This window comes from Cadophora gregata (genome assembly GCF_030347475.1).
Source record: "Cadophora gregata isolate MNR1 chromosome Unknown scaffold_11, whole genome shotgun sequence".
NCBI classification, from domain to species: domain Eukaryota; kingdom Fungi; phylum Ascomycota; class Leotiomycetes; order Helotiales; family Ploettnerulaceae; genus Cadophora; species Cadophora gregata.
The window spans coordinates 2026163-2045136 of record NW_026695934.1 but is presented as its reverse complement, the minus strand read 5'-3'; the positions used below and the strand labels follow the sequence as shown (position 1 = coordinate 2045136).

Below are 18974 nucleotides of genomic sequence, written 5' to 3'. Positions count from 1 at the left end.
CAGTAGACTACGTTTCAAACTAATACATATATACAAGCAATGCTTCCCATTCGCTTATCCATTCCATGCAAATGCTACACTCCAATCCATGCATGCTATCCATCCAAGCTGCCCGTCTCATAACATACAACCAACATATTCGTACAGCACAACACTTCAACTATTATATCCGATCATCTTCGATTCTTTTGAGGTCCTCCTCCAACTCTTTAGCAGCCTGATCTTCTTCGGCTGTCTCGTTAGCAGCTTGCTCTTTTTCCGCTACCTCCTCAGTTGCTTGCGCTACATCTTGGGCGTCCACCGCTGTTTCACCTTCACCGGTGGCTTCAGTCGAAACTGCTCCATCTACATTCGATTCTTCTCCCACTGGTGCAACGTCATTATTTGAAGCCTCCTGTCCGCCATTCTCGTCTGACACATCAGAATTCAAATTGAGATGTTTGGCAAAGAACTTGAGCTGTGGACGATCGACAAAAGGTCCATCGCCAGGCACCATCCTCGCAATTTTCGGATCGGAGTCAGTCTTCACCCTCGTCGTCAACGTCTCAGAAACAATACTTCCGGTTCCCTGGTCACCGAACTCGGAGGCAAGCTCGTAAGCCATTTTGATGAATGCCTTCTCGTCTGTGCGCTTGTGATCGCGGGGAAGCTGTAAGCTGAGCTCTGCGCGCTGGCCACCTGCTTTACCGGACTCGATACTGGTGTAGCGGAGGCGCAACGAGCGATAGTCAAATGAGAGGGCACTGTGGATCTCAAGGCCTGCGAAGAGGTATTCGACTTCTCCGACTGCTGCGGTGGGGATCTTGTTGCCCTTTGAGTCGACCTCGCCGAGAAGTGCGAGGCCTTGTTCGCGGCAGAGATGGCTTTCGATGGGTATGCGGATAGATGGTGGGGTTTGCAGCAATTTGGACCCTGACAGCTTGAGATTGCTGTTCTGGATGTAAGCACGAATGGGCTCAATGGATTCGTTGCTAAGACGACTGGTGGTTCGTCGCTGGAAGCGTACATCGACATTGTTATGGGGTAACATGACATCCGTTCTGCTTTCTTGGACAAGGGCTCGAACTTCTTCTAATGCCGTTTCTTTGGTCTTGCGGTCGATGGTAAATCGCATCTCGATGGCTGGAAATGCTGACAAGGCTTGGCTGCCAATTGCGCGGGGTTTCCCCGGGGATTTATCGACCTTGTGATCTTGCCATAATCCAGTGGTTTGTGCAAAGGGATTCGGTAAGAAACGAAGTACAAGATGGTCTATTCGCTCTCCGTATCTAATAAGCTGTGCCTTACTGAGAACACGCGACAAATTCGGGACTTGTGGAGAGAATGCGTTTATTTGATTGTTACCTCCAAGTGTGAGTGGAGGAGGAAGCGAGTCGGGGGAGGCGAGCGTTGCGTGTAGAACTTTTCCCATTATGGCTGAAGTTCTCGTAACATAATTGGGGCTCCAGTAAGTTGGTGCGGTCCCGGTCCTGACTTGCGTCTGCCGTTTTCGTTGATGGGACATGGGCTTGGAAACTAGGACAGTCTCTGCCCCGACACGGTTGCTGACTTCTGTTTTGTCTTTAAATGTTGGAGCAGTCCAACGAGCCCATTCCCGCAGTCGGTCACTCCAAGGAAGGGTATTGCCGACTTCATGTCTAATGAATGCACCATTCTTTAGTGTTGCTGCGTCACTTGCCAATTGGTGTTCAATTCTGTCTGATGTTTGAACTGAAGTCAAAAGCAGGCGGCGAGCTACATCGACTGGAGAGACCAGTGGATTTTGTTTGAGGTCGATGCAAGATATGGTCAACTAGTTGTGTTAGAAACAAAGTTGTCTAAGCTCTCGGACTACTCACCGTCTGTTTCTGTTGCTCAGCGATGGTGCAGTTAGTTAAAGCACCCAGTGCTTGAAGTGTAGAAGAGTTCACATTTCTGGTAGCCCATCTAGCTACCCGTCTATTCTGGATTTTGTCAGGGCCCTGTGGCACCAAGTCTGCTAAAGAAATGGTGATGCTCCGGGCACGTTTCAAAGCAGACTCAATTTCTTGTACGATGAAAGGTTTCTTAATATGTGGAGCAGTGACTCGGATAACGCTTCGTTTTCGGAAAGCTTCAAGCTTTTCGTCCTCATGGCGTAGATGATCGGAATAGATATGGTCAAGAACCGATGTGTTGCCCACTAATAATGTCAGACCAATTTTGGATGGATTTAACACAGCAACCTTACTCAAGAGAATCTCCATATCTTCTTTGCCAACTTCAATCTCGAACTGTCCAATACCGTCGACCAATTCTGGCAATTCCAACATCCAACACTCTCGCAACAACTGAAGAACTACCCTCTGTTTGGCGGTATGTGACGGCAGGAAATAGCCTCGCAAAGGATCATTGTCAAAATATTCTTGTATTTCCGAGATTCCTGGTAGCCACGCTGTGACGCTGCGAATTTTGGCATCCTCCTGAGAAGTAACCCAGGACTCTGTTGGCGGTTCAGGATCCCGCCGTCCTTCGAAATTGCGAATGTATTTCTGCAGTTGCGTCATGGTGAAACCATCCTGCAATTCTTTCACAAGCTCGTTGATATCATCCCAGTCCTGGCGTTCGTTCGCCGGCCTGAAGGCATCGATGTTGCTTTCCACCTCTTTCCACCCGACAAGGCCCCTTTCTTCTTCCAACTTGCTCAATATATCGATGTGTTCCGGCTTCATGGACTCCATGCTTCGTGAGCCTTTCGCAGCATAGAGAGTCAATATCGAATCGCGGAGCACCAGAACATCAGCAGGGTCTCCAAGAGTGGTCGTATTCAAGCGTTCTCGATTCTCCTGCACCTGTAAACCACGATGGCCATACAGCTTTCCCCCACCTGCAGCTGCACCAGGTGCATTCCTAAAAGCCTTGTAGTCCAGCGCATTCCCAATACCTTGAGTGAAGTTGTTGTTTACGTTGTAATCCACGTCTGCGTCTACAGCCCTCCTCACTGGTCGTTCTTGAGGTTCTTGACGTTGTTGAGGCTTCGAGGAGGTGGACTGGGAGGCTCTCTGAAATGCAGCTGCATTTCGACTTCTCGCTAAACCTCGTTGGCATCTCAAGCAAATATGCGACCGTCTGCCGCTGGCTGGTCGTATCATGTATGCGATAAAGGGGGCATTGATCTCTGTTACTGGCGTGAAGCTTGTCCAATGTCAATATATTTTTTAAAGGCATCGGAGCTCGGCCATTTTCTGCCGCTGCCCGCGCTGACCAGGGTCGTCGCGTGCACGCACTTTGTCGCGTCTTCCCAGACATCTCTTCTCAACTACTTACGACCCCTCCATTGTAAACAAAAGTCTATAGGAATAGTCCAATAAATCACGCGAATTAAGCTTCAGATACTACCATCTTCTATCTTACGCTCGTTCTCGACTATCCACAATGCCTTCAGTCGCGCGCAGACGTCGTCCCGTAGGTTCGGAATACTGCGATAGTGGTCTTTACTTACACAAAACAGGTCCAGGAGGAAGAGAGCTCCGAAGAAGAAGAGGCACCCAGACAAACGCAAAGAGGCAGAAAGCAAGCAGTGGAATCAGAAGACGAGTCGGAGGAAGATTCGGGGCCAGGAGAGGACTCGATGGATGTGGATGGAGATCTGGACGAGAGCCAGGATCAAGTGGTGAAGAAGATGGTTCGATATGCTCTGGCGTGCGAATTCCAGCGGAAAAGTATCAAGAGGCAGGAGATATCCGAGAAAGGTTGGCGGCCTCTGTCTTTTTGAATGGAGAGATGTTGATATACTCTAGTGATTGGGAAACAACATCGAGGCGCATTTAAGAGAGTATTCGAATCTGCGCAGAACCAGTTGAGGACGAAGTTTGGCATGGAGATGGTTGAACTTCCAGTCAAGACGAAGAACACCATGAAAGAGAAGAGAGGTCAGAAACCCGCGGACCAGTTACTGGCCTGACCTAATATGACACAGCTGCACTAAAGACGAAGGGTAACTCGAAACCAACCGCCAACTACATCCTGACGACAATCCTACCTCCCGAATACAGAAGTCCAGAGATAATGCCTGCGTCTACTATTGGGAGCGAGCATAGCGAAGCGGCATACATGGGTTTGTGCACAACTATCGTCTCGATAATCGCATTAAGTCCGAACGATGCAATACCAGACCACAAGCTGCATCAATACCTTGAAAGATTGAGCTTAGACAGGCACACAGGACTAGGCACTACCGAAGCTCTACTCGCGAGGATGATCAAGGATCAGTACATCTACAAGACTGTTGAGAAGACGGCCGATGATGAGACTATTGACTGGCGAGTTGGTCCTCGAGGTAAAGTTGAGATTGGAAATAAGGGTATTCAAGGACTGGTAAACGAAGTGTATGGTGAAACTGCTCCTGAAGATCTTGAGAAGAGGTTACAGCGAAGCTTGGGAATGGAGGTAAGGAGGGCCGGTGAGAATGGGGATGATGGTGGAGAGGACGAAGAAGAGGAAGCTGAGGAAGAAGTGACCATGAATGGCGATCCTGGTCCAAGCAGGACGTCGAGTAGGAGGCAAAGTAGGAGATGAGTTGTTAATGTAAAATTCGAATACCAGATGAGCACTTCATATGCTTTTGGACATTGCACGATCCGTCAAATTTGGCCTGCTTCACAGCTGTAGGTGAATGAGGCAGAGTTCGATTATTGTTACGCATGTCTAGAACTCCCAGCGCCAATTTCCATTCCATGACCGTTGTTGCAATCCTTGACAAACAAGGAGAGTCTATGGCTTCGCCACATCAGACATCTTGCGCCATATGGTTTCAAGGGCTTCAATGCAATCGTCGCGGGCCCTTCTATTCCCCTCCCATTTGCATCACTTTCCATTCCAACTGAAGCATCCTTCTCCCAGCCCTTCTCAACCAGCTCAATCCTGCAGCTCGGGTGGTTTTCCAACAGGCTGTATCATTTTCTATACCGCAATCGTCAGCTCCCGTTCACTGCCCCAAACAACGCCTGCTCCACGGCCCATGAAGCCTATTCATGTAAACCAAAACCACTCACCTCAATCATTTGCGCGCGAACCTTCTCCCTACACTCTCCCATACCAATAGCCATATAGCTCAGCAGCGGTGGATGTCCAACATAACTCGCATAGCTGTCACGCTGGATGTTGGAAGTCCACTCGAACTTAGTCGTATCGGCATGCCCTGTTCCGACGTAGCGGGCTTGCAGCGCCTCGAGCTGTTGCTGCGCGCGGAGTTTGTCGGCCTATAAAGAATTAAGTTAGAGGTGATAATCGCATAAAGGTTCATGTGCAAGGTACCATCTTGATATGTTGTTGATTGAATGCGTGAGGCTGAAGAGAAAAGGCTAGAAATGGATGTCAAAGTTGTCCCACTGTCGGGACAGGAATAACTTAATTCCGCAAGCTCAGGCTAGCTTTGAGGTCTGAAAAGCTTGGCGATTTGAGGTTCTCTCAACGTCAACTCAAGCTCACTGTTCCAGCTGGTTTTCCGTTCCAGCGAACGATTGTCAATTCAGCGAAAACCTACCATTCTGCTCGTTATATTGAGCTGACGAGTCTTGCTAAGTCTTCTTCAAATTAGTACCCTTCTACACCAAGCAATGATGGAGTAAGTTATGATTACGTCCACGTGATTCCCACACGTGATATCAAATTTGCAAATATTATGGCCTGGACAAGCCGATTAAGCTTGTTCTTACTGCTATTCTCCTTCAGACTTTCACTTTCATGCTTTAATCTGTACTGATTGTCGATAGTGGCGTTGAACTCCAGCTCCGGGGGCAGCAACACATCCCAAACACCACTGTCACATCATATCCTCAATCTCACGACCGCCGACTCCAAGTAGGAGACCACTTTAGGGAATCCAAAGAGCAACTGGAATCGAAACTCGCAACAATCGATCGCTTCTATGCCTCACCAGAAGCAGGCCCTCATGAAGGTCCACCCAATTGTCACCGATGCAGCAAGAAAAAGCATGACATCGCCCAAGCATTCTACGACTACTATCTCTCCAAAGACTCAAGGGCTTGGTACGCTGGTAACGCTTATTACACGCAAGAGATGCAACGTCGTTTCGAGAGCCCAGACGTCTACTCCCTCGATGATATCCACTCGTTCTTCCAAAGCGTGCTACGAGAACACCTGAAGCAAGATCTGTGCACTGTCCTGCCAACAGACGACTCGAAGACTACAGATTTCAAGTACAAGACCTCTGAATTCTTCAATGAAGGCCACCGCGCCACCAACGAAATCCTAGACGCCTACCTAGACCACGTATCAACCATCGCTCCCAACCCTGACGCAGCAATCGCCAGCTCCCGATTGCAAGACACCTGGAACACCGAGTCCCGAGCCCGGCTCTACACCGCCTACTACTGCTCACCAATTGGGCCAAACGAACCACCGGCCGCAAAAGCTATCAAAGCAAAGCACGCACGCATGTTTGAAGCTTTGGTTCCGCACGATGAAGTTCTTGCGTCGTGGCGCAAAGACGCCGAGGACTCTCAGGCGGCGAAGATCTCAGAGTTGCAGGGGAAGCTCAGCGATATCAAGATGGCGCAGAGTGCGTATTTGAAGAACAAGAAGAAGAAGGCGGAGAAAGATCAACGGATGCTGGATCGGGAACCGACTCCAAGGATTGAGCAATGTGCGTTGGGTGGGTGTCCGATTGAGATTAATCTGGTAATGGAGGAGGTTATTGAGTGTGCGATTTGCGAGTGGATGGATCGAAAGGGTGGGGAGAGGGGCAGAGCGGTATATTGCTCGATGGAGCATGCTAACGAGGACTTTGTGAGCTTCCTCATCATTACTTTTTTCCACTCAGGACGCAAGCTGACCCTTCGGGTATAGGAGGAGCACGATGCCCACGATCACAGATGCATGGCAGAGAAATGCATATACTACCCCAAGCTCGGTCCTCCAGGAAACTTCACCTCCTCTCTATGCGCCTGCCAGTGTTGCCTGGAAGAAGATCTCCTCTCAGTATACTGCTCGCGAGAATGCTACGAAGAGAATTTCGTGAGTCCATCTCCCTCCAATCCTATCCCCGCCTCGTACTATTAGTTCCATACTCCTCAACGGACGAGAGAACCTGCTCTAGCTCTGCTTGAAAACTAACACGACATAGGCTGAACATCAGGAACAAGCCTACCAGAGACGCGGTAATCACAATCACTATGAGGAGTTGGAGTATTTCCGGCCAGCGGAGGAGATGCAGATCATTTCTTGATTCCTCCTGTTCCGGATCGCGGTTCACGTGTCTCTAGATATTGTATGCATGTAAGATTAGAAATGTAAAGTGAGCTGTTCATTCTTAGCTATTTTTTTTTTTATCAAAGTCCCATCATCTACATGAGATTGTGAAACCAAAGCCTTGGGTAAGTGACTGTTCTATGGTGCATTCGGCATATCACCTGTGATCTCCCTGATCGACAATATGCACATCTGCCTCCTCACGTACAAACTCTGCCCAGACAACTTGGGCATCCAAAGACGTGAGATGGTTTATCTGGGACCTGGAAATCGGCAATCCTCTGTTATTTTGTGAGTGATTATATCACTTCGTCATAGACTAACTCAGAAACAATCTTGATATCAATGATACATTGCGCTTCGCTTTCCTGTCAACATCGGACTTTACAAGCTCCAGACGCAATTTTAACGACACGGCGCCAAGTGTTCCCATTCTTTGGGTTAAATGGTGAATTGTGTCCTGCGTATTCTGACAATTTGGAGCAGACAATCTAGCTCGTTTGCCCTCCGGCAATCCGGTATGCACTTGCTATCTATCAAGTTACAATCACCTTGACGAACACTCTAAAGAACCCATTATTCGAATGATACGAGTGATCTGCACCAGTATGAAATTTAAGCCAGGTCAAAGCCGTCAGATATGTGTTTCTGCCATAATGGATGGGATATGACAGGGAGACCTCGAAATCAAACATCCAGTATATGATTACATGAAGAGAAAGAGATCGAAAATGCGAAGTTCGCAATCGAAGCGAGGTAGCTGAGTATATTGAATTTTGGGCCGCAGGACACGGTTGTTGTGAAGTGGAATGAATAGCAATAATACTCAGTAATCCTCGGAAATTGAATCACTTGCACAGGAACACGGCGCATCGTAGGTGTAAATTTGGGATTAATGCACTCAAGATGTGGAAAACGACAGCTGGAGCACAAGTTTATCAAGATTCAGAGAAATTGTAACTGAAACAAGAGACTGGATTTTATGTAAATAGCTGATATAGCAGCCAAAAAAAAAGGGCAGAACGCCCGAGTTGGAGTAGAATGCAAGCGAAATCAACATTGCAAAAAGCGAAAGACTCACAATCCCATTCTGGTCTAACCTCCTCCGAGAAAAGAATCCAATCATGCAGCATTTCATCCAGTATTCACTCACCTCAAGACACATTGCATCCGTCCTCCCATCTCCGCTCTCCCACAGAAGCAACAAATCTAAGGCGAAACGCTCCTAGCCGTCGTATCCAAGCCATCCCACTCTCGTCCAAAAACGCCCAACAAGTTCCTGGCAGCAACCTCCCCCGTTTCAAACGCCCCATGCACACACCCATTGCCCACCTCAATACAATGTTCCCCCGCAAACTGCAATCTCAACTCCCTATGCTCATCCAGTGCCCGCACCAAAACCGTCGCATCATCGCCCTTCTTCTCCACACTGTACGAGCCAAAGCCCGCAAGCGGGTCCTGCGTCCAGTGCGTAGTTTCGATATTCAGGAGATCAGGCAGGTCTTTATACGGCTCCGTACGCATGAGTTTGAAGAGGGGTTCAAAGAACGCGAAGAGCGTGGCGGTGTCGTCTGGGGAGATGGCTTCGATGCGCTGGGTGAGCGGCTCCGCGATCTGGATGCAGAGTTCCTTTGTGCCGGACATGATCCACAGGTTGGAGGTCACCGTGGCGTAGGAGAGGATGGAGGTTTCGTCGATGGGGGTGTCGGCTGGGGGGGGAGATGGGTAGTAGATGAATTGGTCGTTGTCTTTTGGCCAGAAGACTTCGCTGAATTCGACGAAGACTTTGCCGAGGGCGCCGTAGGAGAAGGATGTTATCCCTTCTTTGATTGAGGACGGCATTGGGGGCGAGAAGTTGATCATGTTGCGACGAAGACAGCCGAGGGGTACCGTGACAATTACCGCGTCGGCGGTGTACGTTGTTCCTTTCTGGGTGTGAACGGTTACAGAGCTGTCAGTTGTCCCCCAGTTGATGTCGGTCACGATCTGGCCCATTTTGATCATGTTCGGGTCCTTGAGGAGCGGTTGAGCGGTCCAGTTGACGATCTTGTCGTAGCCTCCTTTCATGTAGAGATTTCGCTCTGTGAGAAAATAGGACAGGTGCTTGGAGGAAGCCTCTTCAATGGATGTTCCGATCCATAGTTCGACTTCCCGAGTGGCTTGAGGAGCCCATTTGCGTTCGGACGCAGTGATGAGAGGATGCTTTTCAACAAACTCATCAACGAACTCCTTTACAGTGCGATCCGGAGCGTCCGGATTGGCGGTGTAGTACCACTCAACATAATCGGCAAACTCGTCAGCGACTTTCTTTGCCTTGAATTGAGACCCAGCTCTCCCATCGCGAGTGTAGTAGAGCGGGGTCCCATCATCTAAGTAGTATTCGATGCCTAGCTTTGGAATCAATTGGACCAACTTGTTCTGAGAAGTCTCATGCATCCATGCGGCGCCTAGAGTATGAGTGTGAGCATAATCTTGCCAAGGAGAAGGATAAACAACCCACATTGTGTGGTCAAGCAATTTCCTGAGAAACGCCCAACCACCCACAATTGAAGATATTGCCTAGTCTAGGTATATTTACCAATGTCTCTCGCTGCCTTCCCGTGCTTACGGCTGGTACAGATGCGTCCTCCGATACGATCCGGACGTCCTTCCAGAATAGTCACACCAACTCCATGGCGTTGCAAAACGGATGCACTTCGGAGGCCAGATATACCAGCACCCACGATGATGACATGCTGTGGTTTCTTGGAAGACACGATGGCAGTGGTATTCTCAAGTTTGGTAGCATTCATCGCAGTAATCATTGCGGAGTGAGTGCTGGACATCTGTGCATCCGCAATTACTCCGTTTTGATTTCGATGACGGTTTACTTCGTTTTGATTTAAAGCGCCAGGAGCTGATATGAATAGAGTTGACATACTGACTCAACATCTGCGTATGTGTTCAAAGGGTAAATCTAGATGGCGGGGTATGACAAGTGGATTGAAGTTTTTGTTTCGAGAGAAAGATCTCGAGTTCAAAAGTTTATGGAGTAGAGGTTTAAGGAGTAGAGAGGATTTCAGATGAATCGTAGCAGTTGATACAATTGTTGGGTTCAGCGAGTTGGTGAATCCAAGACTTGATAGATTTGGCGGGGAAAAAGAAAAGAGGTGAATGCGAAGCTGACGTCCAGGTTCACGATGAAGTAGTTTCGATCCAACGGCCAAGCCAGTTGATCACTTGATCGCTCCACTTGGTCTCTGATACGAAGCAACGTACTCGCCAATTTCCGAACCTCTCGATCTGAATGGAAAACACAGTGCAGGGTCTCACATGGATCTTCCCAGTGACGAATAGAAGTCTTCTGCGGGGAACCGTGACCGAACGGCAGCAGCAGCCAGTGCGTCTTCTATCGCTCCTTATCTGTGACCAGTCGCCTTTGGGTAGGTGTATGCGTGGCACATTATTGCGTGGGATGGGAGGACGGGGGAGTCCAAAGGCATTCCAATCCTTCCAGAACAAGGCCCTGGTGCAGACAACCTGCTACCATTCGTTCGCTGTAGGTGGTACATAAGATTCCCAGATATGGAATAGCATATGCCGCCGGCCGGATAGGGAGTTCCATTGCCCCTGTGCTCCGCAGCGTGGGTAAGTCGTGGTAAAGCATGATTCGGATGCAGTGTTCAGAGACTGAGATGACCACTACGATGAAGTGAGGAATACTGAGATACATTCCACAGTCACTCGAGATATTTAATGTGGTCCTGCCATGCCATGCCATTAAACAAACAGAACTGGTGGAGAGACAACCGCAGCTTGGACGCGGGCCGAGGTGGAGGAGGGGTAGCCAAGATTCGGGCTTGCCGATGTCTGACTACAGGGGCCAGTGAGTGAGTGTTCTAGCTGCGAGACAAGTCGCCTTTGCTGACATCACATCAAGACAAGCATTGCTCGAGCGTCGAGGCCTGGTGTCCACGTCCTGACGAATATATGGAGATGTTTTGCTTGAGAAGAGCAGGTACAGCCGCAACTCCATATGAATACTCGTCAACTCGTCCTGTACTTGGGCATTTACAGAAACACGGTTTTGGGCTGACATTGGATTTGGAGTGGCACCCTGTGGATCGTTCGTTGTGATAGCACTGTGGCTGACAAGTCTTCATGGCAGTATGTCCCTGTCCGAACAGTGATTGGGCACTATGTTACATCCCTAGAGAGCAGAGCACACCCACTGAGAAAATGAAAGGTGGAACCAGAGCTTATCGTCACTAAACAGCTTGGAAGGAGACATCCCAAGTGGCTGTACCTAATGCAGCTATGTCGTGTGTCCCGTTGCCTGCAAGCTGATCTCTTATCAGTAGCGATCCCGTGTTCATTGCTTAAGCTTTATAGAGAGGCAATTCGAAGCCATTGAAAAGAAGACCCCCTCTCCGCCATGGCGAAAGCTTGAGTTGAAAAGCTTCTCCCTCTTCGCTCCACTTGTTAGTAGTACCGGAGGTGGCACCGTCCACGCGTCGTATCTTCTTCGGAGAAGTTCTTGCGCAGATATTTTTTGCTTGTCTGTTACAATTCTGAGGTCGCAAGGCTGGTAGCAACGAAAGGGCAATTTCTGCTTGTTGCAGCTCTTCGTTGAGCGTGGTAAACGCCGCATTCGAACAAGATGGACGACCAAATCGAGATCTTGCCAGGAACATCGCGCCTCTTCGAAACCGATGCACAAGCTGCCAGCTCCCATCTCAAGCGACATGGAAATATTGTCCTCTCGCCACAACCGACCGATTCTCCTAATGACCCTCTCAATTGGGGCCTCCCACGAAAGTACCTGCACGCCATCCTACTCTTCTTCATTACAGGCTTCACAGCTGCCACTGCGAACGATGCTGGCTCGGCGCAGGATGGGATGAACGAGGAATATGGGATATCTTATGGCGCAATGAATACAGGAGCAGGCGTACTTTTCGTCGGAATTGGATACTGGACATTCTTGATATCGCCAGCTGCTTCTCTGTACGGGAGAAGAATTCCATACCTGATAGGCATCACCTGGGGACTCATTGGAGCATTATGGTTTGCGCATGTCAAGGGGACTCGAGATTCGATCTGGAACCAGCTCTTTGTCGGCGCGTCAGAAAGTGCTGCAGAGGCCAATGTCCAATTGTCGCTGTCTGAGATCTCATTTGAACACCAAAGAGGAAGCGTGATCGGTATTTACGTCTTAGCGACGAGTGTTGGAATATATCTCGGGCCTCTGATCGGTGGCTTCGTCTCAGATCGTCTTGGGTGGAGATGGATACCTTGGCTTTCGGTTATCATATCGTCAGTCACCATTTTGGTTCTATATTTCTGTTTGGAGGAAACGATGTTCGACCGTGCAGCACATAGCGGACCTATGATCGACGGCGTGCAAGAAGCCAGTCACGGCTCCAAGGAGCTCTCATCAGACAATGAAAAGATTGGCACCTCGGGAGATCTCAAGAAGTCGACATCAAACACCGGATCTAACGCACCGCGTGGTAAAGATGAAAAGCCAAAGACGTATCTCCAACGAATTCAGCTCATCACGCTTGCGCCGAATCTGAAAGGTACAGGATTCAAACAGTACATTAGTCGTCTCTTCCACACCCTTCGTATTTTTGGTTTCCCAGCTGTCATATACTCTGGGATCCAGTGGGGAGCTCAAGACGCTTGGTTGACATTCTATCTCACGCTTGAAGAGGACAACTGGTATGGCCCTCCCTGGAACTACAACGACGCTCAAGTCGGAATCATGAACGTACCATGTGTGATCGGAGCCGTTATTGGCTGTTTCTGGGGTGGATACATGTCCGATCGTTTTGTGTTCTGGATGGCAAAGCGCCGAAATGGTATTCGAGAAGCAGAAGATCGACTCTGGATGATGTTCCCTTGTGCAATTTTCTCGCCTGCTGGCATGTTGCTCTTCGGTATAGGGACCGCGTATGGCTGGAAATGGCCAGTTCCATATTTCGGTCTTGGCCTCATAGGATTTGGCTGGGGATGCGCTGGTGATTTGAGCATGGCGTACCTGATGGACGCATACCCCGAGATGGTTTTGGAGGGCATGGTTGGGGTGGCTGTGATCAATAACACTATTGGCTGCATCTTTACCTTCACCGCAAGCACCTGGTTGGAGAACAGCGGAGTTCGGGACTGCTTCATTGCGATTTCCGTGCTGGATTTCTTTTTCATCATGCTGACGATTCCAATGATGATTTATGGCAAAGCATGTCGACGTTGGACTTTGACACGATATCGAGATTTTGTTAGGATTCGGGATTCCATTTGACGCTGCCAGCTCATTTCTCTCTTTTCATACGTATGTATTGTATATATAGCCATGTTTGTCGTGTCCTCAGCGTCAAGATACCTCACTTCAATGCGTAATACTCGTTTCTGGCTCAGTCTCCTCGTACTCGGAATTTCGTATAATTTCTGCTCCATTGACTCTAGCTTTGTGGAAAAGTCTCCTCCGCTAGATGCATTTTAGAATCCTACTGCTAGCCAAACTTCTTGATCCGTCTAAAGCGGTATAAGGGGATCGGTGGCATTCATCATCTGCCCCCTTAGCTCCTGTCCTTGTCGTTGAGGGCGTCGAAAATCCAACTATCACAGCTTCTTTGTGTTGATTGAGAGACATGTCAAGATGATCGGAAATAAAGATCCTCATTCCATTAAATCCAGCATTTCCGCCTCTTCTTGCAGGAGCAACTCCATGATTTTGGCACCCGATCTCAAGTTTCCAGCTACCGTTTTGATAACCTCGTCCATGATATACACTTGGCGAAATTCCAGCAAGGCTGCTACAATCTTTTCATCCCACTGAGATAAGATCATGTTTATAGCGGCATCATCCATATCTGGATTTTTGTCTAGTAGGAGCAGCAGACAATTTGCGGCCTTCTCCATCTTCCTCAACGCAACTAGGTGGTCCCATTTCAGTTCAAATCTGCTCTTGTCTTGGCTGAGAACAATGTCCAGCAGGAGACCATTTGTGTCAATATCTGCCGCCATAGCCTTTTCCAGAATGATCATGCTGTCAGGGTTCCACGCTAATTTTACTGCCTGTGGATCTGTTGGGACACCTGGAATGGTTTCATCTCGAACGTTTCTCTCCCATCGTTTAAGAAGCTGAGGAATCCAAATCTCGTCGCGACATTCCGCAATTGTTTTGTGGATATCAAAGTGCAAATTGACCTTATTCTTCGCTAATAGAATTATCTGCAGAAGTTCAGATCCGTGAGAGTGGTTGTTCCTAGCTGCTCTGATAAGGCCATTTGTAAGATTGATCTCGCCTGCAAATTTGAGCAATGCATGGCATATTATAGGCCCAAACTGCTCATTTTCAAATGCCGATGCCCATAGTTGCTCGTCGACTCGAAGCTGGTTGTTGTTTTTGAAAAATAAATCGCAAACCTTTTCGTATCTTGTTGATTGTGCAATGCCGAATGCGCCTCTGGCAAAACATTGAAAGTCTTCGGGAGATACAAAGCCAGGCCCTACCATCCATAAGATTGTTCGTAAGGTTGTAGCGCAACCCCATTGTGCTGCCACCTGCAACGCAGACTTGATGTAATCTACTGGTAACAGGAGTCTTCTACTCTCTTCAAGAATAATACGAACAGATTCCGATTGGTCAAATTTGGCGGCAGTTTGGGCACAATTTAAGTTCGATAAGTTCTGGGCTTGACGGGCGGTTGGGTTATTAAAGATAAGAGCTTCCACGACTTCAATCAAGCTGAATGCAGTGGCCACAAATAGTGGGTTGCGAGGGTTGGATACAATGAGGTTTTGCTCAAAGTAGAGCGGTCGGTAGTCGAGACGATCGATCCATCGGCAGAAATGTCCGGAATTGTTGAAGGGACATCCTGTGGACAAGAGTAACAATGTCTCAAGCAGTATTCTTAGACGCCCTTGGTTTCTGAAAGGACCAGCAAATCGCGCATATTGCGGCCAGTAGATATCGGCGTGCTCAGAAAATCTCCGAGTCGCGCTTACGCTGGCACCTGTGAAGACATACAGCTTCGGTGAGATCAGTTCAGGATCTCTGTATATCTGCAAGTATTCAATCCGTTCCTGCTCCAATATTTCACCATTTTTTATGATCCAGCTCAGACATCGCTCGGCGAGCAAGGCATTGGCGCTTGGTTTTGAAAAATCCTCAAGATGCTCCAGGTACTCAAGGACAGACAAGTGTGCAAATCGAAAAGTATTAGTTTCGTCGTCATGGATGACCAGATTGCAGCAGATGCTAAGGATATCCACGTGCTCAGGGGCGTCTTGGTCGTCTAGATCGGATCGAATGGCAATAACAAAAATATCCGCTGAGAGCTTCTCCTGGGAAAAAAGAAGCCATTTGAACACCCGGGTTGCTATGTCAGGATTTGGGTATTGGGATGTTGTGATCTGACCAAAGATAGCGTCATAGGATCTCTTCAAATCCAAAGGAAGTCGGTCAAGTGTGTCCAGAACATTCGATCGAGTCTTGATTCGACTCGGATCACACAGGCTCTGAACGTGTAGGCTGACTAGACGAAACATCCCTTCAGCCTTTTCAATCAGAGTTTCCACAATGATATCTCTTAAATCTTGAGGCACCTTCCCGCAAAGTATTCTGCCCTTGTCGATTGCTTCCTCAACACGACATGTCACGAATCTTTCGATGTCGTGCCTGTTATCAGATGCTCTGATGTACAGATTAGGTGTTTTCGATAGTCGGTGAACAATGTCATGGTCATCCCGGCTACTGACAAAAATCTTTACAATATTGCCAGAATCTGTGATGATCTTTTGAAATGCATCAAGTAGGTCTTGTCGTTGTGTTGGATCGCATTCGTCTAAGCCATCAATGATGAAAGTGACAGGATTCAGCTGTAATAGCTCCAACATCACTTCGACACACTCGTCCATGCCTAACTTCTCTGGTCTCCGACCTCGGGCTGCTTTCTTTCTGTCTTTGTAGGCTTTGACAACTGGCATTTGAACTGGTTCGTCCTCACTCAAGCAAGACATCTGCTCCACAAGGCATCTCAGCATTTCAACCGGATCCGCCCTCTCGGGCTCGTTTGCGCTACGAGCACAGTAGAAGTATGCTAATCCGCCGTCTTCGGTACTTCGACTCTGCAGATACTCAATGACATGCGCAATTAGCATGCTCTTTTCAGAGCCAGGTATACCATGCAGCCACAAAATGGACGAAGTGCTTCTGCTCATCCAGTCACTGAATTCCCGTTTCTCCAAAAGCCACTTGCCAGAGCCTGGAAGGAGACTTTTGGCTATGCCACGATGGTGGCTTCGATATTCGACTGTTGAAAGCCACTCGAAGATTCTCAAAAGCTCCTCTTCCTTCAAGTTATCGTCCAGTGTTCGAATTTGGCGCGCGAGTCGATTCGTTGGCTCGTTCAGATCTTTCAAAGTCTGCTTTAGAGTTCTTATGTCGGCTTGTAGTGAATCTTGGATGTTGACAAGACGTGTGTCTACACTGTCGAGCTTTTCAGATTGCATGTCCAGCTTTGTCATCCGCTGTGATATATCTGTCAACGTAGCATTTGCGTGGCTCACAATTTCACCAGACAGAAGTCGAACATATCCTTCGACTTCAGCCATGTTCCGCTCGATCTTCGATATGTAGTTGGCAGAAAATTCTTCAAGCTGGAAAATGCTTTTCGCGATTTTCTTGATTGTCCTTTGGCCAAAATATCGATGAGACTCGAGGAGAAATTCGAGAATAGAAGTGTAAAGTGCGACAATGTATTTATTCAGTGGTACCTGAAGCGGAGACGTTCTCCGCAGATAAAGCCGTTCGATGACTTCAGACTTGGCAATGAGATTGAAGACCAGCTCAAGTCCATCAAGCATAGCTCCATTTGTTTGTACATCATTGACAACTGCCTATGAAGCTGTCAGAGACTTTGTTGCAAGATATCCAGACAGAGACTCACTTGAAGTAACAGACGTGTTACGGCCCATGGCAGAGTAGCATGTCCAGGATCGTACCGTACAATCGTGTCACCAATACCCTTGAACTTCTCAATCCAAGTGATCATCTTCGCAAAAAGGTCACGAACAACGATGACCTCTCCCTTTCGATTCTTCCATATCCATTGCTTTTCCTGGGAAGTACGCTCTGATCCTTGTGCCAGTGCAAGCACATCTTGCAGGACTGCGAGTCGATCTGTAGAAGTAGTTGTCTCCCGAATAGTAATCTGGTCTGCCGTCTTGAGTCCTTGGAGTGCTTTCCCCCATAAATCATCGGGAGGTCTAAATCATTAGTATACAGGATTCTTGAATTATTGATTTTGAATCTGGAGAGCCGAAGCGTTCTAATGAAGGAAGCTCTCAAAGCATACCGAGCGTTCGTCCCACTGAGATCGTTCAGGGCCACAGGTATATACTTGAGGCGCCATCCTGAATCCCGCAGAAGATGTAGCGAGTAACACTGGATATCGTGTCGAACGAAAGAAGAGACTGTTCGCAGCGACTGGTAGAGTTTACATCTAAGTGACACGCCCACGCATACGAATCTAAACCACGAGGCTCAGAACTTAGCCTCGTAGGTTCACCAAAGCCTGGGCACAGATCGCAGCTAGCCTCACGAGGAGTAACAATTAGGTGTGAACAACGACGAGTGTATACTTCGATCTGGGTGTGTCAGAGTGTTGTGGTGATCAAACAAGATATGTTGTGAGGTAGCAAAGGACGAATTTTGAGGATGCAGGTGAGGCTGAGGTTGATGCCTTGTATCTGACTAATCTCAAAGCAGCAAGCGCAATTTCCTCCACTCTTTTCTACACTCGTGAACACGCATCAAATACTTTCAGTGTTGGCTTCATAGCATCGAAAGGGGAAATTTTGGTGCACTAGCCAATTACCAGATTCTCTCGATAGCTTCTGATGATGGAGATCCAAGACGAGCAGTTCGGTAGTCACATGATCCCTCACGTGCTCGCTTCTTTTTACCAACCCTCTCTTCATTTCCGAGAGGTATCCTGCTCCTACAACTCCAGTCTTAGTCAGACTACGCTGAGTGAACCTACTTCAATCAATAACGAGATTTTGGATACCATATCCTAGAGTTAGCAAGCAATAGCTGGTTCTGAGAATCAGCAGTTGCTGAGGAAGTAAACAAACCCGATCGCAACAGAAATGTCCAGTAACAAGACCTTGCATTTCTGTCCTTTGGAACAAAACAAATGTGACATTATGAATTTAAATCCTGTATCTTAATCCCAGCTAACTTTGAGGCTGACTCTTCCTCCCTGTGTCCGTGAGATTATTTACTCTGCCTCTGTTTTACACCTAGAATCGTTAGGTCGATCACCTGAATCAGAAGTCCTTACAATCAAAAAGGTCTTCAGCACTTTACCATGACATTTATAGATCCTTGTTACAGCTTTCTTCTTTGGCAAGTCCCATCACCCCATCCAAGCGCTCCCACAGCTCGGTTCTCGCTTATTTCAAAACAATCCTCCAATTTCAATCAACACTCGAAGGAAAGTACACCCCTCCAGAACACACAAAGATAACAACATCTCTCGAGACTGATATCTCTTCGACTTGGTCAGTGTCTTGAGGATTGCGCATGGAAAGAAGGTGAAGAACCTAGCCTCGCTCCAAACCAATGTGCAGCTTTGTCCTTCAGAACTTTCCCAACACCAATATCGCGACTTGAGCACAAACTCGATATCAACTTCGCAACTTCGACAACAACACCAACATTCCAAGCTCGAAGCTCCTGATATGGTCATAGT

The 18974-nt window shown here is 48.0% G+C and overlaps 7 protein-coding genes across 7 annotated transcripts; 3 read left to right on the top strand and 4 right to left on the bottom strand.

Moving 5' to 3' along the window:
• Nucleotides 1-163: 163 nt before the first annotated feature.
• Nucleotides 164-3110, bottom strand: ONS95_002787 (uncharacterized protein; the record flags this gene model as incomplete). Its single annotated transcript, XM_058496065.1, has 3 exons — nucleotides 164-1792; nucleotides 1839-2161; nucleotides 2210-3110. 3 exons carry the CDS (start codon nucleotides 3108-3110, stop codon nucleotides 164-166), a joined length of 2853 nt encoding a protein of 950 aa, XP_058354795.1.
• Nucleotides 3111-3170: 60 nt separating this feature from the next.
• ONS95_002786 (uncharacterized protein) lies at nucleotides 3171-5217 on the top strand. Its single transcript, XM_058496064.1, has 4 exons — nucleotides 3171-3423; nucleotides 3470-3710; nucleotides 3759-3890; nucleotides 3938-5217. The coding sequence occupies exons 1-4, from the start codon at nucleotides 3394-3396 to the stop codon at nucleotides 4534-4536; spliced, it is 1002 nt and encodes a 333-aa protein (XP_058354794.1). The 5' UTR covers nucleotides 3171-3393; the 3' UTR covers nucleotides 4537-5217.
• ONS95_002785 (uncharacterized protein) lies at nucleotides 4584-5401 on the bottom strand. The gene is made up of 2 exons (XM_058496063.1): nucleotides 5275-5401; nucleotides 4584-5219 (listed from the first exon to the last, which is right to left on the bottom strand). Exons 1-2 carry the CDS (start codon nucleotides 5275-5277, stop codon nucleotides 4986-4988), a joined length of 237 nt encoding a protein of 78 aa, XP_058354793.1. The 5' UTR covers nucleotides 5278-5401; the 3' UTR covers nucleotides 4584-4985.
• Nucleotides 5402-7314, top strand: ONS95_002784 (uncharacterized protein). Its single transcript, XM_058496062.1, has 4 exons — nucleotides 5402-5584; nucleotides 5733-6768; nucleotides 6829-6996; nucleotides 7106-7314. Exons 1-4 carry the CDS (start codon nucleotides 5577-5579, stop codon nucleotides 7205-7207), a joined length of 1314 nt encoding a protein of 437 aa, XP_058354792.1. The 5' UTR covers nucleotides 5402-5576; the 3' UTR covers nucleotides 7208-7314.
• On the bottom strand, nucleotides 7315-10358 carry ONS95_002783 (uncharacterized protein). The gene has a single exon (XM_058496061.1). The coding sequence runs from the start codon at nucleotides 9730-9732 to the stop codon at nucleotides 8440-8442; it is 1293 nt and encodes a 430-aa protein (XP_058354791.1). The 5' UTR covers nucleotides 9733-10358; the 3' UTR covers nucleotides 7315-8439.
• A 1511-nt stretch (nucleotides 10359-11869) lies between these two features.
• Nucleotides 11870-13513, top strand: ONS95_002782 (uncharacterized protein; the record flags this gene model as incomplete). Its single annotated transcript, XM_058496060.1, has 1 exon — nucleotides 11870-13513. One exon carries the CDS (start codon nucleotides 11870-11872, stop codon nucleotides 13511-13513), a length of 1644 nt encoding a protein of 547 aa, XP_058354790.1.
• Nucleotides 13514-13890: 377 nt separating this feature from the next.
• Nucleotides 13891-17741, bottom strand: ONS95_002781 (uncharacterized protein; the record flags this gene model as incomplete). The annotated part of the gene is made up of 4 exons (XM_058496059.1): nucleotides 13891-17115; nucleotides 17166-17484; nucleotides 17574-17631; nucleotides 17738-17741. The coding sequence occupies 4 exons, from the start codon at nucleotides 17739-17741 to the stop codon at nucleotides 13891-13893; spliced, it is 3606 nt and encodes a 1201-aa protein (XP_058354789.1).
• Nucleotides 17742-18974: the final 1233 nt, after the last annotated feature.